The following is a 25,412-nucleotide window of genomic DNA, read 5'->3' on the forward strand; positions in this document are numbered from 1 at the left end:
TTACTTCTTAAAAAGATAAAATACATGATTAGTTTTTTTCTATACTAAACTTTTTAATAAAAGACAATTACTTCGATAAATTTAAAAGTATAAAGCCGTAACACTTAATTTAATGATCTACTGAATAGTCAGAAACTCAAGCTAACCGAAATTTAGAATTATAAAGCAATAGGAGCAATAATTGTGATCTACTGCATCATTTTTTTTCTTTAAATTCAAAACCTCGTAGGTGCTAGATGCAAATGTATTAAACATTTCAAAAAAATGAAAACTAGACTAATGATTTTAATTTTGTTATTGTTTATTACTTTTATTATTTTCTAGCTAACAATTTTTGGCATTTTGTTTTTCAATTCAATCAATTTTGTTAAAGAACATTAAATAAAGAATGACTATGAATCAAACAATAAACATCTTTTTATCGATTCAATTAAGAAGTATCTATGCCTATAAGGTGCAAGCTAAAAGAATAAATTTGAATTTATCCTTAAACATTGTTGTAGTTTTAGTAACAACAAAAAAACAGGGTGGCTATAGGCTTTTTAACTTTTGTAGGAAAAGCTTCACTTATTTGTTAAAAAGTATACAGTAATTTTTATAAAACACTTTATAAAATAAAATAAGTGTTTAGTATTTTTAAACAACATTTGTTTATTATAATATTAACATATTTAAGTATTGACAAAATTATTAATCATACTTATTCCAGTTAAAATATTCATTGTATAAACGAAAATGAAAATATATCAGTGAAAGTTTAATTTTTTTTTTCTAATTTTAAGCTCTTATTCTTATAGTTTTAACTAAAAACTTGTAATGTCATTTTACCTATAAACTATTTTTAATGTCTATTATGATGATTCACGTTTTTTTTAAATTAAAAACTTTATTTTTTCTTACAATAAGGTATCTTTAGTAAATTATTTAATTGAATTTTAAGTTTAAGTGTCAAATTATTCGATAAACTTTGAAATTATACTATGACTAAAGTTCATGAGATTAACATTGGTAGTATTAAAATATCTTTATAAGGTAAAGTAACATTTTTTATTCATTTGCCAAGTTTAAATAAATTCTTAAAATATAACTTTTTTTATTTAATTATCAAATACTTGAAGTAGTATAATCAGTTTATTATGAATTTTAAGATCTAAAAACTAGAAAATATTGTGCTCGAAAGCGTGTGGAAATTCTTAAGTAAAACTTAAATTTCAAAAGCATTAATTTAAAGTAAGAAAACTTTATTCGAAGTAGATTTATTTTCTTCATTTAGATTACTGTAATTTAACATTATTTGAATTCTAAAGTAAACTTGAAGTCATTAAAAACAAGTAAACTAGCATTTTATATGTAAAATCTTATGCAAATTAGTGCAGGGTTTCATTATTTAAGTAGGTTCTCTTTAGTTATAAATTTTTATAGATCATAGTTACTTAGAATTCAGAAAAACTGACTGTTGTTTTCAAGGTGTTCCAAATATGCTTGTGCTCTTTTTTTATCTTATGTTTACATTTGTTAGTTCAATATCTACATTTATAAAATCAATAAGAAAAATATATACTATCATGTGTAACGTTTCTGAATCAAATACATTTTTAATAACTTATTTTTATATTCATTTAGTCCTGGACATTTGTCTTGGAAAATTGTCTTCGACAAGACATTAAACTGTATCCTTGGTGTATGACTTGATAACCGGAAGGTTTTTACGTACACTAAGTCCTTGGGCAAAATTTTTTGAGCGCTTTTTGTCGTTCAATCAATAATATTCAGGTGTAGCACAACTTTTAGGATGCTGCGTTAGGAGAAAAAAATTTAAATTGTTAAAGCTTTAACAACATGGGTCAATTAATTTTTGTAAAAGTATACAGTTTTGTTGACTTGTTTATGTTTGATGATTTACTTAAAACTGCACAAAACAAGATTTTTTTTGTTTACTTAGTTTTTTTCATTACAGAAACTTTTTTTATAAGTTTATTTATTTCATAAGAAAAGCTTGAATCATACTATTGTTAATTGTTTGATTTCAGATCTTGATCTAAGCAAAACAGCCGGATCTAGTACATCAACGGTTGTAGTATATATTGATGTTTTTTTAAATTAAACAGTTTTCACGGGCAAACTCATTCGCAATGCTATTTTCGTTTTTATTTAATTTAGTTTGGCCTCTAGTATATTAAATTTTTTTTAATAATTAGAAAATATTATTCCCAGCATAGTAAATATGAAAGTAGTGAGCACGCGGGGAAAGTCTCAACCAATCAGCTTTGAAAAATCTCTTTTCACATCATACTGTGATGACGGTGGAATGACCATGCCTGAAACTATTCCAAAAAGTTTTAACAATTTTTACTTACATAAATTTATCTCTATAATATATACTTAAAAACATAAAATATAAACTTGTTAAAATTTTTTTAACTACTTTTATGTTTAACATCCTACCTAAATTTGTATAATATTATAAAACGTATTTTCTGTAAGTCGAACAAAGTAAATTTATCAAATACCTAAATACAATACTCTAATTTTGAGTATTTATCAAATTATAAAAACAAACATCTTAATTAGTTTTCTATAGTAGAGGTTTTCACGATTTGCATCTAGGCACATTAGTGTGCACAGAAACTATTTTACTCTACAGAAAGTTTATTTTGTAAATACATGTATATTTAATGACGTTTGTTTTGTCATTTTATGTTATAAAGAGGTAAATACAACATAAAGTAACGGTTTTTTTTTTGTCTTATCGATATATTAAGATAGTAGAAACATAAAAGCTAGTTTTTAATGAAAAAAAGAACACTCAATTTTTTTCCTTCCAATATATTTCGTCAAATTCTCTTTAGGGAAATTACAATTGAAACAATACAATAAAACACAACAAGTATATATACAAAAATTTTACAAATTAATTAACTGATCAGTTAAGTAAACGTAAAGGTAATCAATAAAATGTAATCAAACAAAAATTTAAAAATCAACACAAAATGGTCTTTACTAAATAAGGCTAAGGTGTAGTCAAATTCTTTCTTATTACATAAATTTGGTTTGTTTAAATGTATTAAAGTGGCTTCAAGTCTAATTAATTCCAATGTATTTGAACATTGTCGCATTACACTGAAATTAGCTAATACAAACTTTTTTTCACAACTTGGATTATTCACAAGGTGTTCTGCTATCGCAGATTTTTTTATTGCATTTTTGACTGCAACACTCTTTTCGTCTTTTTTGTCTTTAATTATGCGGTGAATTCTAGGATTCTATTCATGTCAAAACCAATACTTCAACGTTCGGAAAAAGACCTAATGACACCTCAAGAAAAAAGTCTTGTAGTTTACAAGTTTGAATGCTGATGTGACAGCAGCTACATTGGTCAAATTTCTCGACACGTCACAACTAGAATAAAGAAACATGTTCCCAAGTGTATCAATTCGTATATTAAAGACAAAAAAGACGAAAAGAGTGTTGCAGTCAAAAATGCAATAAAAAAATCTGCGATAGCAGAACACCTTGTGAATAATCCAAGTTGTGGAAAAAAGTTTGCATAATCTAATTTCAGTGTAATTCGACAATGTTCAAATACATTGGAATTAATTAGACTTGAAGCCACTTTAATACATTTAAACAAACCAAATTTATGTAATAAGAAAGAATTTGACTAAACCTTAGCCTTATATAGTTAAGACCATTTTGTGTTAATTTTTTAAGTTTTTGTTGATTACATTTTTGTTGATTACATTAACGTTTACTTAATTGATCAGTTAATTAATTTGTAAAATTTTTGTATATATACTTGTTGTGTTTTATTGTATTGTTTCAATAGTAATTTCCCTGAAGAGAACTTGACGAAATATATTGGAAAAAAAAATTTGAGTGTTCTTTTATTCATTAAAAATTATAAAATAAAGTCTGATATTTAAGTTACTAAAAATTAGTTGTTTTATTTATTTTTATTTTTCATAGTCAACTGTGCATATAGTATTTTTTTCCTGTTTTGTTTAAATATTATCATAATAGTATTAGCATTTTAAGTTGATGATAAACTTTTATTATAAATAGTTTCTTCTGAAGACCTTTTACTGTGGAAAGGTTTATCTTATACTGAAGTAGTCAAAAAGGTACTCAACTTGTTCATAGATGAAACTGAAATAGACCTAGAAAAGCAAAATGGTAGTTTTAATTAAAAGATAATTACAATTTTACAATGTTAAAATTAAACATGTAAAAGTTTAAAAAAAAATTCAAAATTCAAAATCGAAAACTAGACTTTTTAAAACTATTCAGAGTAGTGTAGCTTAAAGTTCATTATAGTCCTATAAAATAATTAAAAGCTTTAAATCTGGCTAAATATAAAATAAATTACCAAAATAATATTTTTTACAAGTCTGTTTTTTAATACACCACCATCCAAAATTTGAGATTTATTTTTGGAAAAAAAAGAACGCCAATAAGTTAAACTTAAAAGTTAATTAAAATAATGTTCTGATAATAATAAAATTATACAAACAATATAGAATATTTTTAGCTGAGAAGTAGTAGAAGTTATTTTAAAAGTTTAAGCGTGAAACTTTGTAAAAGAAGATTGAAGAACTTAAGTTTCTTCACTCAATAATTTAAGTATTAAACTTTGAAGAAAAACTGAGCGATATTTTCCTACTTTACATCAGAGTTTTCAAAACTCATTATCATAATCGCCGAATTAGCAGAAAATTAAAACAACAATTGTTCTTTTTTTAGATATCAATCCTTTATTCTGCCATTTAATTTCGATATCGCCAACATGGGAACCGCTCAACCCGTAATCAATTCCCACTCGCAATCGGAGAACCGCTTTTCGACCAATGGTAAGGGTTAGGGGTAACAGTGATAGTAAAAGTTAAAAAAAAAGTAAAAAAAAGCAAAAAAAAAAAAAATAATTAAAAAAAAGAGTTGGTTTTGTGCGGGTGGGAACTGTAAGTATACTCGCCAACATATATTATCACAAATCTTAGTTTAGATAAATGAACTAATTTTACATATATACACAATCGATATATAATGTGTTAAATAAATAAAAAAATTTATTTAAAATATTGCAAAATAGTTTTGTTATGTTTTTAGGATATACCTTTAATTTATTTTTGAGAATTTTTGGCACATGCTGATCAATTCTTAAATGAAGCGCTTTAGACAACTTTCCAAAGTCATACTCTCCACAGTGGCAATTAAACTTATGTTTGAATATTAATTAAAATTATAATTTATACTTTATAATAAGGGTTTATTAGTGTACTGACTCGTTAATAATAGTTACAGCGCGAAAATTCTGGCTTACTTTATCATATATTTTCTCAGTGAACCTCTCAGAAACATTACCAATTCTTCTTTTTGTTAAATTGTTATATCTAATTGCGTTTTATAGTAATATTAAGTTTAGTAAAGCGCGAGTAGTTTTTGGCCAGTCTAGATTTAGCTTTGTAATAATATCATATCCTGAAAAAAAAGTTGTGTTCGCCTCGTATTTTTTGTACGAAGGCGACTGTTTGTTTTATGAACTTGTGAATTGAAGTAGTTATTTTCATAGTTTGCTATGTTTTGTTAATGTGTTATCGCAGTTTATATTCATTATAATACAGCTTATTTCTAGACTAGATTTCTTTATATACAATCAGTTAAGCATTCTAACAATCTAACTATTTAATTAGGCTAAGCATTAAATTATAGTCTAAGTTTAAGTTCGCAATTCATTAAGTCGACTTAGCTAAATAACCTAGCTAAGTCATTTCTAAACATTTAAATAACTTCACCGATACTATTACGACGCGCTAGGAGTCAGATAATAACCAGAGTCGCGTATAAGTAACACTATTATAAACGTCGGTCGATTGTTAAACGTGGTAATTTTCTTTAAAAAAAAATGCAGGCCGCACTGCATATAATAAAGTCTTCCGTAGGCCGCAGCTGTTAAAAATAATTGTAGTTATCAATTAAAAAAATATTTTAAAACAAAATTCGATAAAAGAAGCAAAAAAAAAAGCACTAGAAACTAATAAATATTAACTCAAGTGCATAATTGTAAATTCATATAGCAATTTTTTTTTTCAAAGAGGTATGTAAACCTGGAAAGTACACAGTAGGCCGCAAATTTTTGGTTTTTGGGCTTTTTTTAGCCCGTGCACTGCAGTTTGCCCACCTCTGGTTTTCAATATACTTTAGGTTTGTATTATCTATCTAGATCAGGGTTTCCCAAACTCATTTACTAAATCGCCCCCTTTTCAGAAATTAAAAAAAAAATCGCCCCCATGATTTTATAAAGTATTTTTTTTGGTTACACACTTTTGAGCCGAAAAAGTTGTGTTCGAAAAGTAATTTAGTCTGGTACTTCTTATGCATGCACTTTTAGGCTGTGTTCGAAGTCGTTTACAGGGCTTGAGAAAATAATTTACAACTATTTTCTTATAAGCCCAATAAAGTTTATTAAAATATTAAACTATTAAAAAGCCTTGTATATTCTGTAACCAATTCTGTTTAAATGTCAATTGTTTTGAACTAATATAACTTTTAGGCTAGTGGTGGACAACTTTTGTTGGCAGCAAGTCATATTTACTAATAAATGCTTTCTAGTGTCGACTTGTTAAAATAATGTACTTGCAACCTGCACAACTCGAAAAACTAACATATAAGAAAATTAAAAAACTCGAGCAAAATTGTAATAAAATGATTCAGTATTATTGTGACCTAGGACAGTGTTCGGCACGCTATTTCGAATCCGTAAACCCTAAATCTCAAAATTAAAATTCTGTGCACCCCGATTTGCATTCTTTAGCGCCGCTAGTGTTTAAGAATATGTATTTTAATCGTTTTTTTTTTTTGCTGATAATTCGGTAACACCCACTTAATTTTTACACGCTAACTTTAAATTTACCAGTTTACCCCATCCATTTCAATAAACTTTTAATATCGATGAAATAATTTTTACAAAAATACTTTACTTGTATTACCCAGGTCTAAAATACTTACTAAAATATTTTTAATTTAGCAAAACGCTTTTAAACAATAAAAGTTAATAAAATTAACACTCTATAGAACACTAACCGTTTTATTTTGTTTTAAGAATCTATGAGGTTCGCTCACTTCGGTTTTTCTTTGGGCGGCTAAGGGTGGAAGAATTTTTACATAATGTAACAGAATAGAACTAGGAGAGTACAAAAATGGTCGTTTTATTAACAACAAAATGGTCAATTAGATATCAAGGTTAAATATGTCTTAAATGTAGAAAGATTTAAAAAAAAACTTTAATTCAGTTTCTGCACTAAAAATAAGTTATGTACCCCAAAATAAGTTTCATGCACCCAAAAAGTCTTGTGCACTCTAAAAGAAATTTCATGTACACTAGTGTGCACCAGTGTACACCAAGCCGACGACTGATTTAAGAAGTACTATTGTGAACATTTTTTACACACAAGCCTTCCTGTGCTATGCGTTTCCATTAGTTGGGAGAACGCTAGTTCTTCGTATGTTGTATTATCAACTATTAAACGCACGCAAGCAAGCATAAGACATTTATTTCCCAGCTAAGTGGACTCGTCAACCTGCATCGAAAAAAAATTATCGCACATCATTTGATCTAACTTTTGTTCAACATATTCTGACATTTCATCTGTACGTCTTCTCACAGTGTTGTTGCTTAGAAGAATCGAACGTAAAACATTACTGATGTTTTTACAAGGAATTATTTTTACCAGAACTGTTTTTAAGACAGGAATAAACGTTTTTCCCCAATGGTGTGAGGCAATCTTCAAAACTTTGTGTAGATTTCTTGAATATGTTTGTGATTTTGCACTGTTTTGTTTTCTCATGTAGATGTTTTCTAAAAAACTTTACATTTTTATTCACATGTTCTGAATGAAATCTTTTAAGATGATCTTTGATCTGTGATGGTTTCATAGCTTCAGTACAGAATATTTCGCATATTAGGCATAAAGGTTGAGTTCTGTTACTTTCATTCTCAATAAAACCATGTTGTAATTAATATTCTTTGTAATATCTAACTTTTTTGGATTTAGTAGCCATTATTAACAAAATATATGCTATAAATTACATTTAATGATCTCAACTTTACAACTAAACTTTAAAAATTGTTTAAATAATAAATGTCTGCTGATATCTTTGAAATCAGTATAAGTTTCAACATTTATCTTTCATGAAAATAATTGATTTAGTGTTACCATAATTTTTTTTTTAACTATCTGCAGCTTTTGTGAATTTTAAGTTAAATTAAATCTTAAATTAGATTTAGATGTCTTTCGAAAAATGACAGAATCAATATTAACAGACTGATACTCGAGTAAGATTTTAAAAAAGTGTTTTTTACACTTGCATTCTAATTAAAAACGTTCAAAGAAATAATACTTGGTAAACTGCCATTAACGAATGATTGTGCATTATAGAATTAAAACTGTAGTTGCTTAAATGAGTTACAATATAGCTTGATATAGTTTAAATTCATTAAGGTTAAACAGTCAAAATAAATACAATAAACAATTGAAGTTTATAAAATCTAAGCATTATTTTCAAATATATACAAAAAAATAAATAAAATAAAACAGGACTGTCATTTGTTTAACGAAATAATAAACATTTACTAAACTTTTTTATTAATTTCTAATTAACTTATTTAAAAAAACTTAAAGTTAACAATAAAAGCACTTGCAGACTCTGACAATCAGGACTAACTGCTACAATTAACCTTTGAATTAGAATATTTCCAAAACTATTAAGAAATAAATTTATTTTCTGAAACTAAATATGCACTTATGTATAGAATTGTGCATAAAAATAATTTTGTATTGAACAACAATATATTTATTAATAAAAACGTTAGGGTTGTGAATAATATTTAAAAACTTTTAATAATAAACGTCTTCTGATATGTATTAAATCAATCTATATTATAACAGTCAGCTTTCAAGTAAATCAAAACTTAAGTTTGAAGCATTAACTTTTTAAATTGGTTAGTTAAATTCAGGTTTTGTTGATTTTAAGTTATCCTAAATCTAAAATTAGATTTAGGAAATTTTGGAAAAGTAAAAGAATCAACAGTAAAATATACTTGAAGGTTTCCCATCAAAATTATCAAAAACTAACTTTGGAAAAAAAAAAAATTAGTGAAAAATCATGAAACATTTTTGTCAAAAATAAAAACAATCTGTAATATTTTCTTATTTTTGTTCTAGTTTTTAAACTCTGCTTTTTTTCAATTAAGCTCTAAAATATAAATTAATCTATAAAAAATTATGTTATGTATTGTACATATCATAAAAATTGGCCCAAAACTAAAAATAAAAAGTTGAATACAGAGAAATTAATTATTTTTTCAACTTTATCTAGGGAAATCTAGTGTTTTTTGGAAAATTGTAAAAATCTCGCAAATTCTAAAAAGTACGAACTCTGTACTTGATTTAGAAGGACCTAGATGGACTTTTTTTTGTTTAAGTTTTACCTCAGGTTCAAATATTTAATAGCAAGCTAAAATTAGTAAAATAGCGAGATAAAAAGTAAAACTTTTATGACTGCTAAAACTTTAAAATCGCCCCCCTTTAGCCCCCTTACTAGTTTTCGCCCACCCTTTCGCCCCTTAACTAGTTATCGCCCCCCGATTTACTAAAATCGCCCCCAGGGGGGCGATATCGCCCACTTTGGGAAGCCCTGATCTAGATGTTAAACTAACGAATCTTTATTAAAAGTTTTTTTTAATTAAACTTTAAGTTATACAATGTGTTGTTTTTATTGTTTTACTTACTTTATGCACCGAAAAAAAATGAAGTTCTTATAAAAAAAATTATTTTTAAAGAAATCGTCGAAGAAGCTTTCAAAAATTTCGATATTGAAGATGTAGTCCAAGTTAAAAAGTTAGATGGAGGACTAAATGTTTTGGAGCTATGGCACGGTGAGACTATGGCTTTCAAGGACCTAGCTATGAGTGTGACTGCACAACTGATCAGTTATTTTCTAGAGAAGAAAAACTCAAAAATGACTTGTGTTATAAGTATGTGCCTAGTCTAAAGATTTCTACTTTTTTTTCGCAAAAAGTCAGCAAATATAAAACTAAAAGTAACTTAATTTTTTTTTTTATCTATTTTTTAACGTTTGTTCGTTTAACTTAGTCTTTTCTAAGTATTTTTAAATTCAATAACTAACGTTTTTATATTTCTATACTTTTGTCTTTTAGCAAAACTAACTGTTAGAATTTGTTTAGATTCTTATAACTTGTAGAAAGCTCATTTTTATTAATCTTTAAGTACAACTTAAATTTAAACTTTGTAGTTTATATAATCAATGTCCTAGCGAGACAATACAGAAAAGCTTACCTGCGATGTAGGAATATATAACTTAAAAGTTTAATTTGAACTTAAAACTTTTTTCCTACACCCAGGTTGTATGACTAAACTTTTTGAGCGCTTTTATTGTTCAATAAACATACATAAGGGGATCCAACTTTTATTTTTACAAAAATATTAGCTTTTATTTAAATGATTAGAGTATATACTGAAATATACTTTTTATAGATTTAAAATTTTTAATTAACTTCTAAAATATAATAATTTTTTTTAGGCATCTAGTTCAACCGTAAGAAAAAAAATCAAGGCCGACTTTGTCGGAATTTTGAAAAACTCACTGAAAATTTCTTTCCACTTCTATTTTAAAGAGTTTTTTCCTTAATGTTCTGAACAACTTGAAAAAAATCAGATTTTTCAAAGTTTAAAATATATATGTATTGTAAAAAAAAGTTTTTTTTGTTGGCTTTAAATTTTTTTATAATTTAAGTAAAAAAAAGTTTTTTTTGTTGGCTTTAAACTTTTTTATAATTTAAGAAAAAAAAAAGTTGTTTATTATATTTTGTTTGAAATTATTAGAAAATGAAAGCTTGAAACAATTGATCAATATAAATATATTTTAATTAGTTTTTTTATAAATAAATTTTTAGTTAAGTAGTATATTTTCGCCTTTTTACTTTGCGCGTCCTATGAAAAAAACCTCTTGAACTCTCTATCTTTGAATACTTATATCTGAAGTTTTACTTTGAATTTAGAAAATAAGCTAAAACAACTGGTAGCTAAGTTTTTTTTTTACAAAAATAAGAAAACTTAAAAAAAACTCCTTAATTAATAACTTTACGGTTCAAATTTTTGTAAAGTCTACATAAAAACAATTAGATTTATAACAGTTTATTCAATGACAAAAAAAAGACGCTCAAAATACTTTGTCCTAGGACCTGGTGCACATTTTTTTGTTTCGATAACTTTTAAATTTAAAAATTGTTTGTTCAAAAATATTTTAGCTCTAAATATCCTAATATTAAAATAGAGCATTGTTAAAATAAAATAATAGCTACAAACAACATTGTTAATTAGTAAACCTAGTAAATAGTGTATATCTCATAAATATCTTTTTCCAACCTTTAGTATTACTATTAATTATAACAATAATGTTAAACTTCAATTTTTTATGAAAAGTAAAATAAAGAAGACATAGACTAATTTGTTAATTTATTGCAAGAAATTTAAATGTAGTAAAGAGAATTTAAAAAAAACTTTACGAGTTTTTACATGACTTGCTCAATAAACTTTTACTTTGCAGTAACTAGTGGTGATACAGGAAGCAGCGCTTTGTATTCAATGCAATCGGCAGCCAATGTTTCAACGGTTGTCATGTATCCTCACAACATGATAAGTGAAGTTCAGAAACTAATGATGACAACTGTTCAAGATCCAACAGCACATGTTTTTGCAGGTTACATTTATATTGTTATTTTAGTTTTTCTACTTAAAAGCCTAGCTCAAATATCATTTGGCTTCATGTTTGTGAGCAATTCTAAATTCGAATTTAAAACAAATCCGGTATAAATAAGGCTTCTTTAAGTTAAGCAAACCTTAAACGTATACTTTGTTCACTTCTTTTGATAAGATTATGCTCATAAAAATAAAAATTAAATAAACCCCATTTTTTAAACTGCTAGATATATAAAAACGCCGACAAGTATTCACGAACTGTTTATCTTGTTTATTTAAATTGATTAACTTATATTTTTTATTTAAATATTTAAAATTAAATCTAATTATGTGTTAATAAAGGAACATAGCAAAGCAAGTTCGCGGGAATATATAAGAAAAAAATAATTTCACATTACTTTTTCTTTAATGAACTGAAATATGTTTTTGTTTGTCAAGAGAGTTAACACACTTCAACGGAGTTATTCAGATCCAATTGATACTCAAACTTCTTTTTTATTTAGCTAGTTTTTATAAAAATATCACAATGCTTATTGACTAGATTAAAATAACTTTTTATTGATAGTTAACTTTAATAGAGACACTCGAAATAAAGCTTGGTTTTTAGTTATATAGGTAAATTTAATTTTTAATTGGTACTTTTGTTTGTTGGTGAATATATTTAAAACATTTTATAAATACTATAAAGCTTTGGAAATATTTTTCTTATAGAAAAAAAAGTAGTTTTAAGCGTTAGATTACTATGAAGAGTAATGTTCTATTTAACAAATAAAAAATTAGTCTAAATTTTATTGATAGAGTACAGTATTAAGTTTTAATACACTCCTGACTATCTAACAACACCCACACAACTTCGAATTTTAAATAACAACATTTTTAAATCCATAGATGTTCTTAATCTTTATCTGAATTTATTTGTTTTCTTTTTCTAATACAGTTGAAAACGGGAGCTGATCATTTTAAACCTGCGATCATTTCTAACCCGATCATTGCTACCCCAACTATTTTTAGCCCTATCATTTCTTACCCGATTACCTCTGACCAGTGGTAACGCGTGGTCTTTTTGTTAGGGGTGCTGCAGATTGACATTGTCAAATTTAAAAAATCCCCTTGTTTGAAACATTTAGATTAAAACTTTAAAGGTATTGTGAAGAAATAGCTAAATTTTCATAAAAAAAAGTTGAACATGTTTTTTTAATTAAATAATAAAAAAAATATAAAAAAAACACATACTCATACCTTTGTATATTACCACCCTTTCCTAACAACTATAGCTATTTTTATTTTTATTTATGTCCATGTAAGTTTCTGTATTTGCAAAATTATAAATTTACTAATTTAATTTTATAACTTGTCTAACTAATAATTAAAAAAAAACATGCAAGTAACTTAATAAACGAGGTTGCCCATGCTCAAGTTTTTCCTGCTCGAGTTTTTCCTGCTCAAGTTTTCCCTGCTTGAATTGCTCCTGCTCGAGTTGTCCCTGATCGAGTATTCCATGCTTGAATTGCTCCTGCTCGAGTTTTCCCTACTCGAGTATTTCCTGCTCGAGTTGCCCCAGCTCGAGTTGTTCCTGCTTGAGTTGCCACTGCTTGAATTACCTCTTCTTGAGTACTCCCTCCTCGAGTTTCTTCTGCTCGAATTCACCTTGTCTTATTGTTCTCGCATTGTAGTAAATTTAAAACAACAATCATGATTAAATGTACATGGTGCTGAAAGTTCATGCAGCACCAGAATTCAACTTTTAAAAATTGTTTGTATTGAAAACTTGTAAACAGTTAAGATGAAGCTGACACAGAATTGAGCTTGCAGCTCTAATTTTAAGAACATTTTGAACATCAAATATAAAAACTTTAAAAAACTAATTTAGCAGAGAAATTAACGACGTTCATGTACACATTTGGCTGTACTTTTTGTACAACTTCATGATAACATAACTTTCTTACTTTTTAAGCTAACATAAATAAAGATATATAATTTTAAAGCTTAATTCCTTAGCTTTGAAATAAAGTTACTTTGACGTAGTTTGGGGTTGTACAGCTGAATCAGGGGTCATTTAAAGCAGCGTGTTTAAAGGCTTAAACTCTAAAAAAAAGCATAATTTTTTGTTTTTTAGGTGGAGCTACAGCTCCAGCGTTCCGCCCCTGCTTCTAACCCTGACCTGATTATATCTACTTGTATCAGAAAAAAAAAGTCTGTGCAAGTCGTAGAAAAATTTGTGCAAGTTTTGAAGCTTAAAGTTAAAACTTACCGGCTATTGATATAGTAATAAATTAGTCAACAGCTATATAAAGCTTGCGCTAGACTTACATCATAGCTTATAGACTGTGGTATAAAGATCTTTGTATCTGAATATTATATTTGTAACAGTTTAATCTTTTAAATTTACTTGCATTAAAAATATATTCTAGTTACGTAAATGACAATAGTATATAACTTAAATATAGTTATAACAGCTTACTTTAAGAATTCAACACTGCAGAATTTAAAAAGAATTAAAATAAACTAATATTATTTATTTAATCAAACAAAAGTTTAGTTTAAGCAGATCGATATGAAAAAAAAAATCATAATAACGAAATTAATTTGAAATTAAAATAAGTTGAAATAAAATTATTTTATTTTTAAATATTGAGATTTTAACCTTCTTAGTGTTTGCTAAACGACGTGTCAAAGGGGTTTTTTCAATCAAGGGTTAGGATTAGTTATTTATTTTTATTTTGGTTAGTTATAAGTTCTACTTTTTTTTACAGATAGATTTAGTTTTATTTCTTTATTAACAGGTGAATTTTTGTTGATAAATTTAAAGATAGGGCAGGTGGAATAACATATGATTAGCTAAAACTCACTCACTTGACTTTCAGAAAACGTTTATCGTTGCAGAGGGGAGAGTGTGTTCTCTGATGTTTTTCTACCTAAAAAAATTATATGTATTTCAGGAGAAAAAATTTGAGTTTTTAAATACTATATTAAAGAGATACACATTGTAAATTTACAATTGTAAACTATAAAAACATTAAGTTTTGGTTTAGAAAAAGTAAACTATATTTTAATACAAGAATAACTTTATTAAGACTAGTTAGTTTTTAAACAAATACAGTTTAAAATAAATCTAAAAAGCAATGAATTTTTACTGATCGGGTTAGAAATGATCAGGTTAGATATGATCAGGTTAGATATGATCAAGTTAAATATTATCGGCTCAGAAATAATCGTCTTAGAAATAATCATGTTAGAAGTGATCAGGTTAGAAATGATTTGGTTAGATATGATCGGGTTAAAATGATTGCTGGTTAGAAATGATAGTAAACTGTTAAAAACTTGCTTAGTTTTAAAGCTTTATGAAGTGACCATAATTATCAGTTCCCTATAGTTAATCTAATACACTCTTTTTGAAGTACAAGTAAGATTTAAAAAAAAACAGTTGAAGGAGAACTTGAAGAGATGGAAGTATTTTTTCAGCAGATGATTGAAGACTCTAAGTTTGTTGAAGAACATTCTATAGCCACACTTAATTCTTTGAATTGGTGCCGAATCATGGTACAAGTAAGAGTTAATATAGTGTTTATTGAAAAAAAAACTAGCTTCTTTTTAAGCTACTGTTTTAATTAAAAAAATTAAAACTACTTTATCCTAAAATTCTTTTCAATGTTTGCTGTAAATATTTTAAACTAAGTTAGTTTAATATTAGGTGGCACATCATATTTATGGTTATTTACAAACGACAACGAAAATCGGAAACATGGTTAATAACATCATACCTAACGGTGCATGTGGTAATTTGTCAGGTTATTAGTGTTTTTAAACTTGATAAGTATTTGTGATTTGTTTTTATAATTTATTATTTAGAATAGTTTAATATGCGTTATTGGAAAATATCAACAGTAGTTTTATTTGTAATAGCTAACTTTTTTTTGACAACTTTAGCAACATATATCTTTGTCACAACTTTTAATTAATATTTTTATAAACAAAAAAGCTAATCTTATTTGTTTGTATCTATTTGAAACTAAAGCTAATACATTAAGATATATTCAAATATTTAACACGAGTAATGATTTTATCAACTATTTTGTTAGTTATTATCGACTTATAATTTTTACAGTTAAGTATTTTCTTATTACTTTTTTAATAAAAACTAAGCTCACTAGTCAAATGTTAATGTTCTCTGTCTAAACAAATATTTGATGGGTACACAACAACTACATTTCAAACATTTTAATTTCTGATACTTTGAGTTAATGTATTTTTTTCAGTTATCTTACTTATAGTTTCTACTAATTAGACTTTTTGGTATATTTTTAATACTTTTAGTTTTTGGCCAATATCTATTTCGGCCATCATCATTTGCTTTTGTTTTTGGAAAACGAGTCAAAAAGCCACTTTTGCACGTAGTATCATTTTTGCAAAGGTGTTACTTTTATAGGAGTTAATACTTTTGAACGAGTGTCATTTTTATACGATGGACTTTTGTAAAACTAAAATAAAAAAATCTAGGGAAATTTTACTATTATTTTTTTAATTAAATTAAATTAATAAATAAAATTTAATAATTTTTTTTCAATCTCCTCCTACATTTTTCAAGCAATCTTCTACAAACTTTTACAGTGTAATCTTTATACATTAAAAAAAAAGTTACTTCGGACTTAAAAAAATTCAAGTAAAAATTTATTTTTTTTTGTCATAAAATTTTTTTTTGAATCTTTTAATTCTAAGTACCGTTTTTTCTTATAACATAAGGAACATTTCCTAAAAATTTGAAGAAGATTGCTTAAAAAATGAAGGAGAAGATAGATTTTTAGTGAATTTTAAAATTTCCGAGAAAATTGACCCGAAACATTTGCAGTCCATACGTTTGTATCAGAAACTTTTTACAAAATACAAAATATCTCAAAAGTTAAATTATATTTTTGAATTCTTTAAAAACTGGTTTGTAGTTTGTACTTAAAGCTTTCATATAAAAGCTAAGGTTAATTTAAAAAAAAAAAACTGTTGGACACACCCCCCCCCCCCCCTTAAGGCCTTAATACTTTTTAACGGGTGTCACTTGTACACTTTTATACGGTTGAATTTTGTGAAACTAAAGTAAAAAAGTCTAGGGAAACTTTTAAAAATATTTATAAAAAAATATAACTAACCTAAATTTCTAGTGTAATAAAAACAAACTTTATGAAAATTAAACAATTAATAATATAAATATATAATCAGACTAAAATTGCAATGCAATTAAATTTGACGTAATTAAAAATTAAAAATGTGTTAATTAAATGAAAGTTTGAAATATAAACACAATGACATTTGTGTTAAAAAACAATTTAACGACATTTAGCTCAAGCTAAGTTTACTTAAAACTAATTAAAGTATATTTATAAGTAAAATAAAAACAAAACTTAATTTATGTTTAAAAAAAAAAAAATTACACATATTTCGGGGAAAACGTTTTGGGCTTTCTGCAAATAAATTGCATGTATTAAACCAAACTTTATTTTCTATTTCAATTTTTCATGTTATTTTCAATAAAAAAAAAAAAATTCATTAATTTTTCGTATGTATAGGTAAGGTTAGTTAGGGATAAGAGTAAAGATTAATAAAAAAAATATGAAACAAAAAATAAATTATATGTGCAAAATTTTTGTAGGGTTTTAAAGCTACTTATAATATGTTATTAAATTACTAGAAAAACATAGAAGATGATATATTTTTTTGGTTTCTGTTTATTTACCGTTTTAGTTTTTTCTTCTAACAAGAAACCTTTTGTACTTTCCAACTTTAACGGGCTATATCTTAAAAAGCAACTTGTAGCTTAGTTACAACTCTACAAAATAAGATCAAGTTATGAAAAAAGTGATTTACTCACATATGACCCTAATTAAAATATAGCTACCTTAGCAGTTTTTAATTTATCTTATTTTAAAACAGTTTTATGATTTGTTTTACAATCATATATACTATCAGTTAAATTTTCTGGTAAGTTTTTTCTTTTTAGTTTTAAATAACAACAAAAAAATAGATTCTTTGAAAAAACTATAAGTTTTAAAGTTTTGTAATATGAATTATTAACTAACCCTAAGTTATTTTGTAAACATATATTAGTTATATAGGCTTAAAGTAATAGCAAGGAGTTTTTTAGAAAATAATAACTAATAATTGTAGTGTTATTTGTAGTAAAAACTAACAGTTATAGTTTTTTATTTATTCTTGATACGTCTATCTTTTAGCTTGCGTTCTAGCAGTGAAAATGGGAGTTCCATTAAGACCTGTTTGTGTAACTAATTCAAATGATACTTTGCACAAAATAGTGTCAAGAAACGATTGGAGTAAACAAAGACAAATCGCAACATTGGCTCCTGCCATGAACATGACAGTACGTTTAAAGTTTTTTAAAGAATAAAATGTAAGTTATTGTTGATAATTACTAAACCTCTTTGCTGGTATTTAAAGCTTAGCTTTTGTGTTTTATTTATTGCTATAAAATAACTAAGTACAAAAACTCTTTGTATGTAAAAACTTAAACAAAGTTTTTACTTTTTGAATATTACAATTTTAGTATTGAAATTGTTACTTTGGTTTAGTTTAATGGGAACGGGTCTAAATTGCACGAAGACAAAATTGCACGGGGTTACTAAATTGCACAAGGGGACTAAATTGCACGAGAACAAAATTGCACGAAGACAATTTTGCACCAATGGTCAGCTTTGCACGTGTTAAATTTTTGAACGAGAGTAATAAAATTATTAAAAAAAAAGCAGAAAAAAAAAACCGTTTTATTAAAAAAAAATAAAATAAAAGTAGTAAAAAAAATAGCAAAGATTAAATAAAAGAAAAGAAAGCTACCGACCGGGGTTTGGGGTAACAGTGATAATATAATAAAAAAATAAAATAAATAAAAAAAGAAAAATTAAAAATTAACCTGTGCAAAAATTTCTCCGTGCAAAATTGTCTGCTCGTGCAATAGTATCTTCGAGCAATTTTATCCTCTCATGCAAAATTGTCTTCGTGCAATTTTGTACGCTGGTGCAAATTTCACGGCTACCCTAGTTTAATAGTACATTAGTATCCAGTTAAATTCAAATATGCTTAAATCTTCTTATGATTTTTTTTTTGAAATGTAATTTGTATTTACATAGAGTTTAATTTTTTTTGTTAAGTTGTTGCAACGTAAAGTAACTGGTAATTTATAAGTAAGCTTCATGATTGTGATCAATTAATATATGTGTATAATATATGTGATCAATTAGTATATGTATACAATATGGTTTTTTTCTCTATTCTAATAAATCTCATACTATTTTTGTTTTACGAATAAGGTTTTTCAAACACTCATAAACTAATTATTAAAATAAGTTTATCAATTTTGTTTTAGAATTTAACATGCATTTATATGTTTGTTAACTTAGTACGACAGTTTAATAAAAATTAACAGATAAAGTCATTAGAACAAAACTAAACATTGAAACAAGCTCTTTTTTTTGGGAACGGGTCAAAATTGCAAGAAGACAACATTGCACGAAGGGATAAAATTAAATGAAGACAAATTTGCACCAAGGGTCAATTTTGTACGAGAGTAAAAAAAATATATATTAGAAAGAAAAAGAAAAAAAAAAAACTAATGGATAGATTGATAAAAAAAACAAAAATAAAAAAAAAGTTTTTGACCGAGGGAAAGGTTAAGGGTAAAAGTGATAGTAAAAATAAAAAAAATAAATTAATTAAAAAAAAAAAAGCTACCGACCGAGGAAAAGGGTTAGGGGTAACAATAATAGTAATATATATATATATATATATATATAATTTTAAAACATTAATTGAAAAAAAAAATAACTAAAAGAAGAAGTTATCGATTGAGGGTAAGGACTAGGGATAACAGTGATAGCAATAAAAAAGCTAAAGTTAAAAAAAAAATTAAATCTAATAAAAAAAAATTAAAAAAAACATTTAAAAATTCGACCCGTGCAAAAATGTCTTCTTGCAAAAGTATCTTCGTGCAAAAGTATCTTCATGCAATTTTGTGCCTTCGTGCAATTTTGTCCCTTCGTGCAAGTTGACAGCTACCCCCTTTTTTTTATTGCGATCACATCACTCCGATCAATGATTTCTGTAACAAGTTTTGCGCTTGTTTCAAGGCACATGAAAACCGGGGCTTCAGTTCTAATAACTTCTGTCAATGTTGTTTTATTTTACGGTTTTGTTTGAAACTTCTAAATGTTGTAAATAATAACTTTATTTATTTATTTCATTCATTTTAATTTTTTTACAAACGAGCGTGCCAGCTGCCTTACCAGTAGATAATTTATTATACGTTTTACGACAATTAGACATCCTAACGTCACTTATCATGTCAGAAAATAGTAGCTTTGTGGTAATACATCATGTTTGTTTGTATATTAACGACTACAGCTTTCATGAGTTACAAATAACTAACGAATTTCAACAAGATCGAAAGCCGGATATCAAGATACCGAGGGCTATAGTCTGATAGTCAAAGTGATTTCTTTAAAACTTATTGTAAATAAATACATAGTGTTGTTTTTTCTTTTAATTTTCTCAGATTTTCTTAAAACTAACAAGTACATCGATTTAAATATAAAACAATTATCTTATTTACTTTAACTTAGTCATTTAGTTATAATTTTATGTTCTAGTTAATATAAGTTAATTATGATTTTGTTATATATTGTTTATTGAACGATAGAAAAGTGCCCAAAAAGTTTGGTCTAAAGACCTGGTGTACGAAAAAACCTTTTGGTTATTGAGTCGTGCACCACTTATTATACTATTAAGTTCATATCTTTATTAGTTTCATAAGGTTTTTTACTTTTTTGTCCGGTTTAATAAACATTACCTGTTAATGTAGAAGCGAAATAAAGTTAGTATTACAAGTGCATGTAATTACTTATAAATGTAATCTGTGATCACTTCAATACAATATTGAACTGTTACTTTTTGTAATACAAAACAAATTATGGGACTTTTCAATAAAAAACATTCGGTAGTTACTTTATAACGAAATCTTCAGCCTTTTTTATTATTTAAGTTTGGTTTCCGTTTATAAAAAATAATTGAAACAGTTATTTGTTTTACTTCCAGTACTTTAATAATTCCACTTTCCAGTTCGTCTAACACAGCTATATTGTGACAGTAGCGTTGAATAATTGTCGATTAATGGTTTCATAGATATTGTATTTAAATAAATAAACGTATTTAAAAAAAAAGTCTACAGACAAATTTGAAAAGCTAAAAACTTAATGTGATGGAAAACATAAAAATCTTTAAAACTTTAAAGTTGTGATTCAAGTATTTTCGTAAACATAAATACACTTCACTAAGACTTAATTTTAAAATCAGTTCCCTTAGTTGTTATTTATCAGTTAATTTTTGTTAATTTTTGTTAAATTTTATAAAAAAAGTCATAATAAATTTATAGTCTAAAACTTACGTAAAACAGTTTCTAGTAAATTTTGAACGTATCTTATGGATGATGTCAGATGACAACTTGTTAGGAGAAATTATGCCCAAATATTATTCCAGAGACGATAGTGTAAAATTACATCAAGATTTACACAAAAAAGTAAGTTTTGTAAAACTTTCTTTTTTTCTAATCAATTTTACTGCATTACATTTATGATTTATTCTAGTGTTTGCTAAAGGATGATACAACAACAAAAGGTTTTAAAATAATAGATAAAAATTATAAGTTCAATCTTAAACAACTTAAAGTTAAATAAATAACTACCTTCAAAAATATGATTTAGCCCTTTTTTGTTGTAAATTTTAAAAATAACTTTGATTATTTTTAAAATAACTCAAGTGTGTGTTTACAGTAGGTAAAAATAGCGTTTTGTTTAAAATTACATTGCCTTTTAATACTAAACTTTTTTTTACCTGTATTTACTTTTAGCATTTTAGTTGAATATTTTAGTGAAAACTTTTATAAAAGCTTAATAAAATATAAACATTATATATAAAATATATAAACTTATAAACTTAATAAAACTTCATAAGTTCCAATAGTTTAAAGCTAAAAAATTATTGATGCTTCAGATTTTTTTTTATTTTTTTCATTTAACAGTGTAGTAATATGAAAAAAAAACTAAACGTATCTTTTTGAATCATAATACATTATAACTTTTTTAACTTATTGATGTTATTTTGAAACTTACTTTTTTTTTATGTATAAATCATAAATTAAAAAGAAAATCAACAAAGATTGTGTTGTCTTCTACATTTTTAATTTGTTATTATTATTTGAGTTTATTGTGCGAAGATGGACTCGGGCATTAAAACCTGAGCCGCTTAAACAATACACACGAAAAAAGAAACAAACAAATTACATTCAATGAAAATTAAAAACCAAATATGACACAGTAAAAAATTACAAACAAATAGTCCTGTATGATCAATTATAACTTAGTATGCACAAAATACAAAATAAAATAAATTCTCATATACAAACTTATGCATTGACTATAAAAGATTACACATCTACAAAAATTATGTATAACAACTTATAATCTGTAGGGGAAAGGCGTAGGGAAGAAAAATTACTCTTAGTGCTACTAATACTTTAAAATAAGTAAATAGAAATTATTTTAAACCATCATTATAACGAATTCTTAATCGACAATCACTGTATTTTACTCGTGTTTATATTATTTAAATCTTTTTTTTTTAGTTTTAATCGAAAATGTTCCACCCGAAAATTATTCCACATATTGTTCTGCAGAAAAAGAATTTTGCTTCTGACTGTTATCAAAATTATTTTTAAATTTTATTTTTTTATCATTTCCTCTAAAATTATAATTGGTCTGACAATAACAAAAAACTGATTAAAAATACTTTATATTTACCATAAACAATTTTAAAAAGTGTTATCAAATCAAACTGTCATCTTATATACTCTAGAGACTCCAATCTGAGCTTTACTAATCTATCTTTGTATGAGGTATTTGAAATGTTGCATCTATTACAAACAAAACGGGTAAAATTTCTCTGCAAAGACTCAATCCTAATAATGTCTTTTTTTAAATAGGGGGACCATATAGGGGTATTGTGTTTCGAGTTTAGGACGAACGTAGATTTTAAATAGTTTAGTAAGAATACTAGCAGAACTGGTCTTAAAACTTTTAAGTATTTGATAAGATAAATTTTGAGCAATTTTATATAAATAATTTACATGTTCGTTCCATTTTAAATTTTCAGATATATATATATTCCTAAGTCTTTAAAAAAATTTACTGCTGGTATTTTTGGTTTATTAATTAAAAGGTTAATAAGGTTTATTTTTATTTGTGGTTAGAGCTTGGCTTTTTTTTTTTTTTGGATTTAAATCAAGTTTTCTTGTTTTTAGCCATTCGTAAATATTATCTAATGTTAATTGTAAAGAAGTTTCTGACTTGCTAAATACTTTTGCGTCATCTGCAAACAGACTTATTTCGCTTTGAATGTGAATATTTAAAGTAATATCGTCGATGTAAATTAAAAAAAGAAGAGGACCAATGACTCCACCTTGTGGTACTCCACTGTTAATTTTTAGAGGACCTGATAATGTGTTGTAAATGAGTACACTTTGTGTCCTACTATTTAAAAATTCGTTGAATCGATTCACTTAGTTATCATCAAAACCATATTGAGTCATAGTTTTTAATAATCTAATGTGTGACACAGAGTCAAAAGGTTTTTTGGTGTCAGTATAGACCACTGTGACTGATTCATTGTTCAAGTAAGTTATTGATCAAGTATGTAAACATGTCAATAGTTAAATTCCTGATGATCGGTGGGGAACAAAGCCAAACTGTTTTGGTGTTAATAAATTAAATTCGAAGAGGTGATTAAATATTTTTTGAGAAATATTGTGTTCAAAAAATCGGGAAAACGTACTGGTTAAGGATATTGGCCAATAATTTAATGGGTCGTGTTTGACAACTTTTTTATATACTGGAATTACATAAGATGTTTTCCATTGTTTAGGTATTTCTGATAATGCTAGGGAGCAATTGAAAATTAATAATAGAGGAAAAACTAATGATGGAATAGCATGCTTAATAAAATAAGGTGAACTTTTTTTCTGGCGTTCTGATGATTTTATCTAAAAGGTGCTTAGTCGATGTGTTAATGTCTTTATAACTTTTATAAAAAATTCATTTTGCTGCATTTTTTTTAGGTTGTTTAAAACTTTGATGATTTTGATCTTGTTTAAATGCATTTTGAAAAGTTTTATTGAAAAGTTGGCTCTTTCAAAATCTGAAGTTACTGTTTTGTTTTTATGGTGATCAAATAGAGGAGGCAAAGAAATATTTAATTTAATTTTAGATTTAACGTAGCTATAAAACTTTTTATAATTTTGGTTAGTGCAGAGGTATTTTTCATATTCTAAACTGTATTTTTTAACAGCTAATTCATATTCTTTTGATTTAATTTTATAATCTTTGGAGAATGATTACTTTTTCTTACTTTTTTTGTAAAGAATAAGTTTTTCTTTTAATAATTTTAATGTTAGATGGATATTTTTTACATTTGTTATTTTTAGGATAAGGTGGAATAAAGAGATTAATTAGAGTTTGAATTAAGTCGATAAATTGGTCATAAAAGTGTCGGAAATCTTTTTATTTATTGAATAATGAATTCCGATCAATTTTTGACAAGTATTTGTTAATATTTTTAAAATCAGCCTTTTTAAAATTTTATGAAACTACTTTAGAATTAGATATTTTTTGACATTTAGTTTTAATGTTAATTGAGATCAAGTTGTGGTCACACGTGGTTGTTAATGAGAAATTTCTTAATAGAAACGTTATTTTATCTAAACAAAAATGGTTGCAAATTAATAAATCGAGTATGTTTAATTGAGTAAAATAAAAATGTTTTTTAAAACTATCGTTAAACCATCTTTTATAACTAAATGAGCTAAACTTAGAGATTAAATCGTTTCTGATTTGAAAATAAGTCAGCTTGTATTATACAATGTTAAAAATTGCTAATCAGGTTTCTTCGTTAATCCATACTGCAGTTGCAACTGACGAAATGATCAAAAGTTCTATTGAAAAATGTTGGAATGAAAACAAGTATTTGATAGATCCACATACAGCTTGTGCGCTAGCTTACTTCTACAACTTTACCGAAGGGTACTAGTTCTTTTTTTAATTTTTTTCTTTTAAAGATTTTCTGTTATTTAATAAAAAATCTTTAAACGTATGTTTTTTAGTATTATAGTTTTTCATATATTGAAAAATTTACCTTAATTTTTATTTAGCTCTAAAAATTTAATAGTTTTACCCGCTTTTAGTTATTAAAATTAACAGTTTTAGACGTGTTTATAAATTCCTTAACCAAGTTTTAAAGTTATTCAGTACATTTAAAGTACTATAAAACATAAATTTTAATTTAACTTTTAAGTCATAATAAGTTTGTTTCGATTTAGTTAATCATAGTCATGACTACTTTTATCCCACTTTCAAATAACAACGTTTTATGTCAAAATATTAGATAAGAGATCATTATACTAGTTTTTTTATTCTGTAAAACGGACTTAGTTTAACATAAATGTTCATAAAAAATAGTTTTTTTAATTAAGTATTTTCAAATCATGGTTTACTTGTTGCAATTCAATAAAAAACTTACTTTACATAAACTTTATTAAGT

The 25,412-nt window shown here is 25.8% G+C and overlaps 1 protein-coding gene across 1 annotated transcript; it reads left to right on the forward strand.

Moving 5' to 3' along the window:
- Positions 1 to 2,224: 2,224 nt before the first annotated feature.
- On the forward strand, positions 2,225 to 24,902 carry LOC145845660 (threonine synthase-like 2). The gene is made up of 10 exons (XM_082952776.1): positions 2,225 to 2,336; positions 4,063 to 4,173; positions 9,836 to 10,030; positions 11,623 to 11,765; positions 13,192 to 13,432; positions 15,199 to 15,320; positions 15,466 to 15,562; positions 17,993 to 18,138; positions 21,220 to 21,342; positions 24,756 to 24,902. Exons 1-10 carry the CDS (start codon positions 2,225 to 2,227, stop codon positions 24,900 to 24,902), a joined length of 1,437 nt encoding a protein of 478 aa, XP_082808902.1.
- The last annotated feature ends 510 nt before the right edge of the window (positions 24,903 to 25,412 follow it).

This window comes from Thalia democratica, unplaced genomic scaffold (genome assembly GCF_965202585.1).
Source record: "Thalia democratica unplaced genomic scaffold, ktThaDemo2.hap1.1 HAP1_SCAFFOLD_111, whole genome shotgun sequence".
NCBI classification, from domain to species: domain Eukaryota; kingdom Metazoa; phylum Chordata; class Thaliacea; order Salpida; family Salpidae; genus Thalia; species Thalia democratica.

Bases quoted from the DNA above. Each gene is read 5' to 3' on its own strand.
- LOC145845660 (XM_082952776.1), top strand. From the start codon at position 2,225: ATGAAAGTAGTGAGCACGCGGGGAAAGTCTCAACCAATCAGCTTTGAA. The intron at 15,321-15,465 runs GTAAGAGTTAAT...GTTTAATATTAG, and splicing joins GGTGCCGAATCATGGTACAA to GTGGCACATCATATTTATGG. The intron at 21,343-24,755 runs GTAAGTTTTGTA...ATTGCTAATCAG, and splicing joins ATCAAGATTTACACAAAAAA to GTTTCTTCGTTAATCCATAC.